This window comes from Gopherus evgoodei, chromosome 15 (genome assembly GCF_007399415.2).
Source record: "Gopherus evgoodei ecotype Sinaloan lineage chromosome 15, rGopEvg1_v1.p, whole genome shotgun sequence".
Classification (NCBI taxonomy): Eukaryota; Metazoa; Chordata; order Testudines; family Testudinidae; genus Gopherus; species Gopherus evgoodei.
Window position 1 is genome coordinate 19900412 of NC_044336.1, and position 13465 is coordinate 19913876.

The 13465-nt window shown below is 44.6% G+C and overlaps 1 protein-coding gene across 1 annotated transcript; it reads left to right on the forward strand.

The window, feature by feature from the left end:
- Nucleotides 1-1208: 1208 nt before the first annotated feature.
- On the forward strand, nt 1209-11987 carry LOC115635741 (meteorin-like protein). Its single transcript, XM_030534888.1, has 4 exons — nt 1209-1306; nt 3484-3893; nt 5878-5937; nt 10298-11987. Exons 1-4 carry the CDS (start codon nt 1209-1211, stop codon nt 10612-10614), a joined length of 885 nt encoding a protein of 294 aa, XP_030390748.1. The 3' UTR covers nt 10615-11987.
- Nucleotides 11988-13465: the final 1478 nt, after the last annotated feature.

Consider the following 13465-nt stretch of genomic DNA (forward strand, 5'->3'; position numbering starts at 1 on the left):
AATTCCACGCTTAAGAGCTGCAGAAAAGACCCTCAGTCTCTCAAACCTGCAAAAGAGCAGCTCCCCATGTCGCTCATTGCAAATATGGAAAGGGCAATGCATATAGAAATCTAATTATTGGCAGGCACAGCCAAGCGTTTAGCATAATAATCGCAGGGCCCTCATGCTCTCTTCTGCATGGACCCCTGAAAGGTAATGGTGAAAGCAAAAGTTAACGCTATTGAATTTCCATCAGTCAGTCAATGTTTGCTTTGCTTATGTTGACATGATTTTGTTGTTTGGTCTTAAATTGCAGTGAGAAAGTGTTTGTAATCACTTTAAAAAATGTTTAAGGGGGCTTGTCTCCTGCTTTAGCTATAATGAGAGGCAGAAAGGGCTAAGACAAGAGAGCTAGATGGCCCCATTGCACAAGTACCTTTATTTCCCACAAATCCCTGCATAAACCCGCTAGTCCAGTATAGGGCTGGAGTGACTCTGTTGGCAAGGCTGCGTTACACCGCTTGAGGAACTGCCCCTTGGGGCCTAAAAACACCCCCCAGCCCTTAGTGGTGTGCGCAAAGCTTGAAGCCCAAGTGCGGCAGCGGCAGGGGCTAGAGCAATGGCCGGGGCTAGAGCAATGCCGAGCCCTACCCGGAGAGCGGCTGCAGGTCTTGCTCGGGGATGCGGAGCAGGGCGGCACGAGCCCGAAGGGACGGACAGGACGGGGGGGGGGGCTTGGGTTGGAATCTAGTGGCAGCAGCTTCAGCCCAACAGCTCGCAGCAGCCCCCACAGGGGTGAGACAGCAAGGGCGGGGGGCGGGGCGGCGAACCTGACCAGGTTGCCGGCGCCCCCATGCACCCTCCGCAGCTGGCCCTAGCCCCCCCCGACTGCGACTCCCCCACCCCCCACATCCTGCGCGGGAGGGGGAAGGGGGGGTCATATGCTATTGCAATGAGTTCGGCTGCCAAGATCCAGTCCCACTCCCCTCGCTGCCGCCATCCCAGCGCCAAAGGGCCATTTGACAGGGCTGGGGCGGGGGGGGGGTTGTCCCAGCAAAGGCCCCCCTCCAGCCCCCACCCCCTCGTGCTGCCCAGGTTTATAACGCGGCAGCCCCAGGCCAGGCAGCAGCGCCGCGCGCCCGTCCTGTGTCCCGGGGGCTGCAGCGAGCGCGCGCGCGCGCGCGGGGCTGTGTTCCGCCAGCGGGCCGGGCTCGGCGGGCCCCCACCCCATGGCCCTCGGGCGGGTGGCGCGGCGGCTGCTGCTGCTGCTGGTGGTGGGGAGCGGGCTGGAGCCAGGCGCCGCCGATCGCTGCAGCTGGAAGGGGAGGTAAGCGCCGGCCGGGGGGTGGGGGCGTGCAGAGCCCGGGCTGGGGCCCCAGCCGGTGGGCCGCCCCCAGAGCCGGGCCAGGGCCAGGCGTTGCTGGCTCCTGGGGATGGATTTCGTTGTTTTCCGGCACAACGAGTTGGGTTTGGAGCCGCTGTCCCGGGGGGGCGCTTTGGGCTGCCCGAAAGGTTAGAAAACTCCCCAGAAAATGTCAACGGACATGAGGCGGGGGGGGGGCTGTCTGTCAGCCCCCACCCCGATTTGATCGAAATTTTTCCACCCGCTCGGCAGCTGAAAGGGGGAACTCCTGGGGTTAGGTGTTACCCAGCCAGGAAGAGCAGCTTTGGCCCTTCTGATCAGGGAGACGCGTCTCGTCCGCCTAAGACAATGTGAAGCTCTTGCATAGCTACGTGGTGCCTGCCGAGCTTCTTACGCCCATTACAAACAGACCCCATCTGAGACTGGCACATTGCAGATTATTTCTGTATTTGCAGATGGGGGAAACTGAGGCACAGCGCTGCAACTTGATTTGTCTGCAGCCACCTAGCAAGTCACGAGCCCGGGGCTCCAGCTTCCCAGTCCCGCTTTTAAAGCTGAGCCTCTTTTTTTACAGCCATCACAAAAGCAATCCAGTGATATAACAGCAATGACTTCAATCATTAGATTTGATGTTAGAGAAATAACAATATTGAATTTTGTTTCTCTTGTCTACTGAAGGCCTGAACCCTGACAGCAGAAATAGCACCAGACTATTTTACAACATCCCCAAATGTCAGTGTCTGATTTTAAGTGTCTTTTTTTAAAAAAGCAGGATTTGCTCTTTGCAGAAAACACCTGCACCCTAACATGGGGTATCAAGCTATGTTGAAAGATTTTCCCCTTAACAAATCAGTGTATCGTCTATGTCAAACAACAGGAAGATACAAAACTGATGGAAAATTTTCAACAATATTTTAGTCATAATTTTGAAGGAAAACGTGGTTCAGATTTTTCACAAAAATTACGATCCTTTTTTAACTAGCTGTAGTACTAAAGATACTGGGCCTGATTCAGATCTAAGCTACGACTATAATCAAAAGTAACTCCAAATTAATGAAATTACACTGATATAAAGCTAGTGTGAGCAAGATCAGAACCAAGGCCAGCTCTTTGTTTAGAAATGACTCTTCAATGGTAGTTACCACTGACATTTTCAAAGTCCACCTGGCTTAGGCTTCTAAGTCCCATTTTCAAAAGTGATTTAGGCATTTGGGCACCTAATTCTCATGGAAAGGCATTAGGACTTGCCCCAAGGAGTAGGATTTTCAGAAAGAGCTAAGCATTGATCTAACCCTGCTCCCATTGAAGGCAATGGGAATTTTGTCCTGGTTTGGAAAGGTCAGTGCTGAGCACTTTTTAAAATGGGACATAGGCTTAGCGTTGAAGTTGTAGCATGGACTCTGAAGCCTGGGACGAGGGGTGGGCTTCAGCGCCCAAGCTGCAGCTTCAGAATGCAATCTTCACAGTGATTTGTTAGAGCACTAGCAGGACCCCCACTCCACTCTGTCAGGCTGGGAGAGTGGCAAAGTTTGAAAAAGTTACCCTACATCTGTTACCATGCAGCTCGCCACAGAAGCAGCTCTCCTTTATTAGCTGCCACTAGAGAAATAATTAAATGTAGTAGTAACAATCATTAATAATGTAGACCATGAATCTACATCCAGTAGTTGCTGCAACAAGATTTTGAAGCACCTTGCTGTCTCCTCTTGAAAACGGGGAGAAAATAGAGTGTAGGGAGCAATCCAACAGTGGCCAGGCACCAGGAGATGGACAAGACTTACAAATCATCCAGGCTGGCTCTGACTCCCGAGGGTCATTTCTTTCCCTGTTTCGTGTACAAAAAAGGGGGATTGTTATTTATTATGTGTATTCTGAAGCCCAGCTGAGATGGGGGCCTTGTTGTTCTAGGCACTGCACACATAAAAAGAGACGGTCCCTGTCTGGAAGACGTGGCAATCTTAATCTGCAAGACAAAGGGTGGAAAGAGAAACAGAGGCACAGAGCAGTAAACTGGGTTACCCCAGATCACACAGCAGGTTAGTGGCAGGTTAGGGAGTGACCTCACTCTGCTGCCTCCCACTAGCCTGTGCTGCCTAGGTTTTGTTCATTATTAACGATGTATATTTGGCCTTGCCTTGCAGTGGTTTAAGTTGGGAACCTCGTTCCCGCACAGTGGAGCAGGTCCACCTGCGCTGCACCGAGGGCTCCCTGGAATGGCTGTACCCAGCACGAGCCCTGCGTGTTGTCCTGGAGCCCAACCTGTCGAGCACCAGGCACACCACTGTCTGCATCAAGCCAGCGAGTGACTTCCAGGGTGCCAGTATCTACGTGGAGCGCGCTGGCCAGCTGCACCTGGTGGTGAGCGAAGCCGAGGAGGCACGGCTGCGCCACGTGTCCTGCTTCAGTGCCCACACACCACAGCGGGTAGCACTTTTCCTGCAGGCCAGCCCACAGAGGGATATCAGCCGCAGGACGGCCAGCTTCCAGTACGAACTGCTGAGCAACCAGAGCGCAGCGGGCCCTGATGTCCAGAAAATGGCCCTTGTAGAAGGTAAGGCTGAGATCTCCCACAGACCCTGATCCTGCAAATGGGGACAGGACAGAACCCTCAACCCATGCAGAAGTTGAGCCACTTCTGTAGGGTTCCCACAATGGTGCAGGGCTCCATCAACAGGGAACCAATTTCATGAATGGGTTTGTGGTGTTCCTTATTGCAAGAGAGGGATAATCTCTTACCTATGAACCCCAACACCTGCCCCTCTCCCTACTCCCCTTGTTAACACATCACATTGATCATGGGCGATGCTTACAGAACAGAGTCGAGCTATCCCTCTTCCATGCTCCAAAAGCAGGAAAAGCTCCCAGTGCTGTGAGGGAAAATTCTGTCCCGTCCCCACGTTTGTCAGCTAATTTAATCATGGGCACCTGAGCAAGCAGCACTGGAACACAGGGGAACATTTTCAAAAGCATTTAAGTGACTTACGCTCCTGCATTCCCTTTACGCTCCTGAGTTCCCTTTTCAGAAATGACTTTAGGCACTTTAAGAGCCGAGGTCTCACTGGAGGAGCCTAAATGCCTTTAAGGATCTGGATCGGAGTGTCTTTTGTAAATGAGATTTAGGCTCCTAAGTTCTTATAGTGCTTTTGAAGATTTTACCCTGGTTCTGTTCCCATTTTGTACCCTGAGAGACCCTCAGACAATGTCTTCAACCCACATCACAGTGGCTCAGAGCTGAGGCCGACTGTAGGGGGAAAGGAAGTTGAATAAAAAGAGAAACCACAGCACTTCCCTGCTGTCCTCTCCCCTTTCTTAGACTATTGGGGGGAGAGGCTTCGTTTTGTGTACTGGCTGTAACTGAGGAAATATGCTTACCTAAGGGTGTAATTGTAAATAGATTGGCACACTCAAGCACTGCCTGACGTAGATGTTCTGTATAATAAACTTAGTATAAATCAAAGTAAATACATAATGAAATAACCTTTACTTGGAACAGAAACAAACTGATTTTCCAGTGGCATGTTCAAAATTAGAATGACATAGAATTAAGCAGGTATGAACATCTGTCTGTCACAAAGCAGGCATGGCCCTGTAAATTACAAAATGACAAATATTCCAGCATATGCCCAGCTATTAGCAAGGAAGTGGAATGTCCCCAAGGGAAGCAGGCTTTGAGCCATGGATGGGGATTTCCAGAGTTAAACCCTCAATTCCCATTGACTTTGATTAGGATTTGAGCAACTAACTCTCTTAAGGCCATTTGGAAAACTCAGCCATAATGCTCTCTTCGACGTTGATGGATGGAGGCCCCAGATTCATTAGACACATCCTCCTTGATTCTGGTCTTATGTTTATTCTTGCATCAGTGAGGAAACAGCCATATTGGCTACCAGGATATAATTGCCCTAGCCTAAGATAGGAAGGAATGTAACAGAAAATCAGTGAGGAAGACTTTTGCGCTGTGCTTAAAGCATAGGACTGTGAGTAAGGAATTCTGTGTTCTATTTTTGGCTCAGTGTGTGACTGTGAACAAGTCACTTCTCCCTGTGAGATTTAGGTCATTAATTTCAGACAGTGTCTGGAAATTCTCTGAATCCTTATTATAAAATAGCCCCGTATTTCAGAGCAATGGTCTCTAGCACTGCCTCTTACCAGAGTGCTACTGCAGAATTCCCAGCAATGAATATAACGTGTCACACAATGGGTGGAAGGGGCTACAGAAGTGCTAAATATTGTAATTGTTGCAATGAGCCAGCATTGTAAGATTTCCAATGGAATTCACTTTGGAAATTAAACAAAAAATCCACCTAGAATTCTTGATATTTTCAGAGATCAACGTAGATGGATGCGTAAAGTACCAAAGTTTTCTACTATATGATAGCTCCAAAAACTACTGAATTGAAGAAAGGACAGTAAAAATATTGTTGGCTTGGTCCAAAGCCCATTGAAATCAATGGATCAGGCTACTGTCCTCACACCCTTCACCAGTCTGTTAGCAATCATTTTATTGATCAGTAACTGATTCTTTTGTTCTTTAGCGATGTGCCGTCCTTGTGACAATATGGAGCTTCTGATGGCCATTTGCAGTAGTGATTTTGGTAAGCAGACTTACAGGAAAATATTCTGCTTCTCATTATGCATTGATTATTTTGGCTTATTTGCCTCTTCTTTAAATACTTTGATCTTCTTGCTCTTCAATCTGAAAACTCCACTAGCTTGTGTCAAAGAATGAAAAAGATGGGATAAATCAGATCTGTAGATCAAACACACTGAATCTAGCAATTTTTTTTTCTTTCCACGTACATTATACACGCTCCCTCTTTGGCATGAAGCTTTTTGCTGGAATCATTTTGTCACAGTTCCCTTGCCTTTCACTTTCTGATAGTTTTGCACATGCACACACGTGCAACAGAAATATTCTTTACTTACCTTCCATCTAATTGCACAGATATGAAGAATTTTGTAAAATCCCTGTTTATGCAGGTTGGCTTTTTCCAAACTGATCACACCTTAAAACTGCTGTAATGATGGCAGAACAATCTGTGGGGACTGTTCCTCGCCATGTGTTTCACGGTGGGGCTGTACCCAGGGCTTAAATTCAGCCAGAGCTGTCCGGAGCAGAGCTCTGGTAAATATTTTCAAATCCCTGCAGTTTTTATAGCGTATTGGTAGCTCCAGGAAATACTCTCGGAGAATTTAAGCACTGACTGTACGTTATACCCCCACATCAAACTTTCCCAAAGTGAGTCTGGTTAGAGGTGCAACCTCACATAGATGCTATAGAACATCAGATGCAAACAACGTTAATAGACCTGATCCTGCATCGATGGACATCAATGGCAAAACCCCAATTTCCACTGCCCTTGACCAAATTAAAAAAAAGATATCTTTTTGGACACCATTGATTCTGCTATACCGCAAGGAGATCTTTTATCCTTGATAAAATCAGTGGGTGCAACCTTGAAACTGAAGCCAAATCAGAAATAGTTCCTGCTAGATAATGCCAGCGACTGCACATGACAAGGTCACAGATACATTTATAATTGTCCTTTGTACATTCCCTTTCATTCTACTCTCTTTCATATTGTGCTCTCAGTGGTTTATTATACTTAGCACAAGTACACGCACACACACACGCACGCGCACACACACACACACACACACACACACACACACGTTCCAGTTTGGTTACTAATGGAGTCCATTGCTTGTGACTTAAACCTAGTTGTATGAGAAGCTTTACCCTTCATTAATGACATCGTTTTTCAGCCCCAGCATTGCACATCCCTTTTGAGAAAACAAATGCATTAATATGCTATAAAGTAGGGAAACCGTTAACATGATGCTGTAGCAAAGGCTTTATCTCCTTTATTTCATCTTGCAAAATCTCTACTGATCTGTTACTTCTCAGTATTGTCTCCTGCTCTGTAACGTTTTTTTGTTTTTATTGCACTGATTTTTCCTTTACACACACAAATTGTATCATATTAATTATACTGATCTAGTTAAAGCCGTACAACCTTCCCTAATGTGGACACAGTTAAATATGCTTATAGCTAGGATTGGCAGCGTTCAATTTTTATTTTTTCAAATTCCAAGAGATAACATCAATGTTTAAATTTAAGCTTTTTTCAATTTAAATTTTCAGTTGTGCAAAATTATAGATTTTAATTATCTTTATTTTTATCAATTTAAACTTTCACAGGTGTGGGAAATTATGTCATGATATTTATTTAATGACAGTAGATGGTGAGATTCAAAAGTTAAAGGTTGTCAGCCATTAAAACGCAAATTGTCTATATTAGAACAGCCAAAGGAAACAGCCTTACATCAAACTCTGATAAATTCTGAAGCAGCACTTTTTTTTTAACTTTGCCTAACTGTAAATGTTGATGATCATGGATGGAAATATTGTGTCAGTTTGTGGTGACATGGACATTTACCAATGCTTACTGATAAAAATCGACTCCTTTCAAGCCTACTTATAAGTTATCGTGATATCAGACGTCTTTATTCCAGTGTAACTACATCCATTCTAGGGGTTGTCCTGGTAGAACTATATTGGCATATCAGTACAAAACTTCCATAGTAAGACCTGGGCTCCTTTCAGTTTATTCCTGCGTCAATCATCTTTCTTCTTCATTTGAACTAATTGACGCAATGTACCCCCTTGTTTCTACTTGATGAAGTTATCAGTTCCCATGCAAACAGCTCTCCCTCTGTGCAGCCCATAGCCCCAGAGACTGACAGATGTGGAGGCCCAGGGTGCACAATGGGGGGCATTTATACTTATAGCACCAACAGACCAGAAGAAATAGGCCTTTGAACGGACTCTATTTATGACCTGACTTCCTTGCCCTACGCTCACAAATCGCTATCATCAACTTTTTTGATTAGAGAAAATAGCTGCTAATGAAAGTGTAAATGACACCGGGAGTGAATGGAGGCTTTATGGTTATTCTTAAGGCAGAGGTCTTCAGTGACTGCTCCTGCACAGCTCATGGCCTAACTTTGAGGAACAGGCACAAGTGCATTATAGCTTGTCAATAGACTTGACTGCATCTGATTAAAGATGCTCACACAAAGAAGGAGATGAAGAGCAGAGCGGAGACATCTGTTGTGCTAAGCCCTTGCAGCCCTTGAAAATTAAATTAGCTAAGGAAGGTCCTGGACTTTTCAGAAATAAGCTCTTTGTGCCCCTTACACTAATGAGACCATTATCCCCAAAGGAAAGAGCTAAGTGATGGATATTTTGCAAAGTCCCAGCTCAATGTGTAACCTCTCATTTGCTCAGGGCCTGTTGTTGGCAGAATGGTTGAAGGATGCTCTTGAGCGTTCCCTGTATTTTGGGTTCAAATTGAATTTTGTTCTTGAAGAAAGGTAATAAGGAAAGTCAGTTTCCATTGATTGTTGGGGACCGGGGGTGGGACGGAGAGGAAGATTTCACACCGGCAAACAACAGGCATGAGTTTTGCAGTTGTGAAATGGATGACACTCTCTGTGCTGGAGACACAAATGATTAAACTTATTTAGGTCTTTATTCTATTTTTATTTCCCAAACCAGCTATGCTAGTTTTGACAGGTGGGGCGGGTTTAAATGAGGCATAAAGGTTTCTGTTGCTCCAAAAAAAGGGACTGAATAAGTATGTTGGGGGAAATGGAGTGTTTTGTCAGTAGGAGACAAAATTCGATGTGTATGCACATCAGGCTGTGCCGGGGGGGGGAAAAAAAGTGAGATTTTCTGGTACAATTTTCTAGAGTTGACCAAACCCAAATTCCCAGTCCTATACTAGCATGGACCCTGCATCCACAGGAAGCGCCCCCTGGAAATCACCAAGAGTGTCCAACAGAACACAAACCCTTACCCATCTAGAGCACTGTGTACAAACCGTTCCCTCTATTTTATTTTGACTTCCAGGTCTAATTTACATTAGGCCAGATCCTCAAATGGCATCACTGCATTTACTTCACGGGGGCTGTGTTGCTTTATACCACTGGAAGAGCTGACCCTAAAATGTCTGTCTTGTTCACTAGGTTAATTAATTTTTTTATACAAGAAGATTTCATACTGAGTAATACATTTTTTAAAACATCGAATGCCGTTTAGTCCTTATGAAGGTGGACCATGGCTGCAGATTGATTCTGATGATGACAAATCAAAACTTTGTCAAAACAAGGCTACTGATCAAATGATGATTTGGGTGAATTTTTGATTCAAGTCTAATATCTGTCCATAGTTGCACTGTAGGAATGAAATAGCTAGCTTTGGTTTCCAATTTTTTTCTGACATTCAGTGCTTTACTAGTCATGGTGTTCTCTTAAGAAACCTGAAATAATACAGCACTGTAGCACTCAAAATCGCAAAACTGCAGAATTTGTACTGGAAATCTAAAAGATGAATTAACAACCTAACAAATGGCTCTCAATTTATGATCCATGGAGCATCTGAAAAGCCCTTCTCTGGGGCTCTCAGGGGGAAACACTTCAGCTGCATTTGCTCTGGTGCCTATCAATGCAGCTCTACCACTGGCAGCAGCATGAGAAATGGTAGTGTGGACTGAGCCCTGTTCTGAGGCTTGGCCACACTACAATTTCCAACAGTGCTTCAACTGGTGTCCAAAAGGAATAGTGGGGACTTGGAGTGATGGCCCATGACAGGGTCACTCACTGGGAATAGAGACTGAAAACATTTACGGAACCCTTGAACTAGACTATTGCTGTATGTTGGTGTGCACAGTTGCTGTGTTATACCCCAGAAGTGGCTGCATGTCAGCAAAATCTCAAACAGGTGATTAATTGTACAGTGATGTGGAACCATCGGTATAAAAGGGGCTATGTAATATCAGAACATTATTCCTTCTAGGGAAAAATGCACTTAAGATACTATAGTAGCTGAACTCTTTATCAGAAAGATCTGTGCCATAACCAACTCACTGTTCATGTCGTCTTCGCATCTAGTGGTGAGAGGATCAATCCAAAATGTTTCCCATGACCCTGAAAATCACATGTCCCAGGTTGAAGTCAGCGGCCAGAAAGTCTACAGGCAGAAAAACAGAATTTTCCGACAGGATGAAGCAACTGGTGAATGGAAGGGCCCCATAAAAACCCTGCTGCGGTGCAAGGTAAAGAAAGGTGCTGGAGATTTCCTGTTCACTGGCAATGAACATTTCGGAGAAGCCTGGCTGGGCTGTGCCCCTAGATTTAAAGACTTCAGTTCTATTTACCAAACAGCCAGGGAACGGGGAACAAACCCATGTGAGTTTCAGTTTCGCTGAAATGCATGTCCCAAGAGTGCTGAGTAAGAGGATTGCTGTCTCATGTTTGGATGCTGTTCATGAGGTCCAGCAAAGGCTGACGACAGATTTCATTGGATCTAGGGCTGGGAGAGCCTCTTGGAGTTTATGGCTCTATGAACCTCTCAAACTAGGACAGAGAGACCGCAGAATGGTTTAAATTCATGAAGTGCTTTGCTTGTAATTCAATTACAGGTGCCCCTCCTGCTTCCAGGGGAGCTTCTGATTTTTTATGGGGACTGCTTTCCCCACCCCAGCTGAAGAGTAGCCTGTGCTGTGTGTTAGAGTTAGGAGATGCCTCACAAAATCTCGGATGCCCTAAGTGGGTGTCCCATTGGTAGTGTATTTTCCATTAGCATTTTTCTCCCCACACTTATTTTTTTTACTCTGTGCTTCAGTTTTCACTCACTAGCTTCCCTCCCTGCACCCTGCATGTACAGGGTAAGGAGGATGCAGACTCAATGACACAGAGTTTGAGTTGAACTACTAAACCCACAGCCTATCAGTGGGTTTGTCAGTTTCTTGAGGTTTCTCTCTTGGGAAGTTACAATTCATTAGAACACATGCTAACTAAGACTGTAGGGCAGAAGCTTGGCTGTTTTAAAGCTGTGTAGCGCCCATGACTGCCCAGGTTATAGCAGCTAAAGACCTTAGTGTAGATAAGAGCTCTTGTGATCATCATCATCCTGGTTAACATGAGTTACTAACATGATGAATTGTCCCAGTTCAGTCAAGCCCTATAAGAAAGATCCTGCAGGTAAAAACCATTTATTTCAAGGCAAGTCTTGACTGGTAAGGCATGCATGGTTAGCCCCCAACTGCATGCATTTGAATCACAATTCACTGTAAGTAGTGGTCGATGTGTAGAAGATGATCCAGCTGAGATAGAACTGAAGCTTGTGCTCTATCAAAAGAGGTGAAATGGATGTCCTGTTCCTGAATCTGATCTTTCTGCTTTGTGATTAAGTAAAATGAACAATGTTGTTAACTTAAAGTTTGCACTGTGAACTTTGCTCAGCAAAAATGAAGTTTTGAGGAACTTAAGTTTCAGAGACAGTTGGTACATCCCAGAGTCAGCACTCACTCTGCTCTTCTGAAAGTCCATGCTCACTGAATATCAATTGTAGGAGTGGGCTTGTCTAAAGGGTTAGTGTTGGTTGGTTTTTTAAAGTGCAGTCCATGTTTCCCAGCTGTACTTTGCACTTTCAAACATTGTTTTTGCTGATCACCTATGCACTGTATTTGACTGCTTTGTATATTTGGGAACAAAATTGTACATGTTGATCGTATACATTATTGTGTATTTGTTTTACCTATGAGTACAAATGCCCTTAGCTATATCTCAGCAATGTTACCTGGAAAATAAAATATTTTGTTTTCATAAAGCTTGATCATAGATCGATGCTCCTTTAGTAACTTAGTCTTTCAGAAGAACTTGTCGTAGCTACACAATGTTTTACTGAGTGTTAGATGTTTTCAAATACAAATGATCCACTATGAAATTAATCTGGGTACAAGTTATGTACATATAAATATCAGATATATAATATATAGTTAAGAAGAATAGAAGAAGAATGGCCATACTGGGTCAGACCAAAGCTCCGTCCAGCCCAATATCCTGTCTACCGACAGTGGTCAATGCAAGGTGAGCCAGAAGGAGTGAATCTAACAGATAATGATCAAGTCATCTCTCTCCCGCCATCCATCGCCACCCTCTGACAAACAGGGACACCATTCCTTACCCATCCTGGCTCAGGAATGGTGTTGTGCAGTGCCTCACCAATCTTGAATTTAGCAACCTGAACCACCCACAGGCTGACAGAATAATGCATAAACACAAGAGATCGTGCATGGTGACTGTGTTCCTATTCCAGCCGTGCTGCACGCTACACACATTTCACTGCATTACGAGAGCTCCCAAGTCAAGACTAGTCAAAAGAACAAGTAGACTTGGTTGACATTTTTCAAATTAATTTATTGTTTGAAAAAAAAAAAAAGTCTTTGGGAAATTTAAAATGTTAAATATTTTAAATAAAAAAAATTCGTCCCCTTCTTCCCCACAAAGAGTTAAAAATGAGGGTGGGTTTTTCCTTCCCCCATCCTCTTTTTCTGTGGCAAAAGAAGGGAAGAAATGGGAGGGAATACAAACACTGAAGAATTTCACACTAGAAACAAAACATGCAGAATGCCAAGTTATTTTGAAATTTTCAATTTTTTTTTTTTTTAAATAAACGTTACACCTTGTTTGGACCAGCTCTAGTACCAATTAGATCCAGGTGCGAAACCAAAGATTCTCCAAGGCAAAGAACTTAGGAAAGAGGGAGCCTCGCAGTTAGAAGCGTTAACTGCCCATACACTTGCTAAGTGATCCTGTATCCGTTGTAACGAGTGATGCTTCAGCCAGCACTGGAACTAGTCCTGTAGTAAGCTTGAAATCAATACTTGCATGTGCTTACACCAGGACCAAGCATTTCAACAACAAGATCAGCTTTTGATGAGGCCTCATGTGTAACAGATGGGTGATATCCCTAATATTTCACTTTGTGTAAAAGGGCTAGTTAAAAAATCCCACTACAATAAGAAGTCAGACCACGTACATTCAGTTTCATTGGCGCGACAAGGTAGACAGTCATTGTTTAAGTAAATGAGTCAAGTGGTTGTGATCAGGTCAGGACATTTGGATTTTGGCACCTTGTTTCTAAAGAGCCAATCTGGGAAAGCTAGAATGGCAGCCCACAAGATTTCCTGGGCACGGATTCATTTCAGAGCGTGGCAGAGACGGTTTCTTTCCTTAACTTCATACCTCACCCAGTTTCTGAAGGATCATATTGAA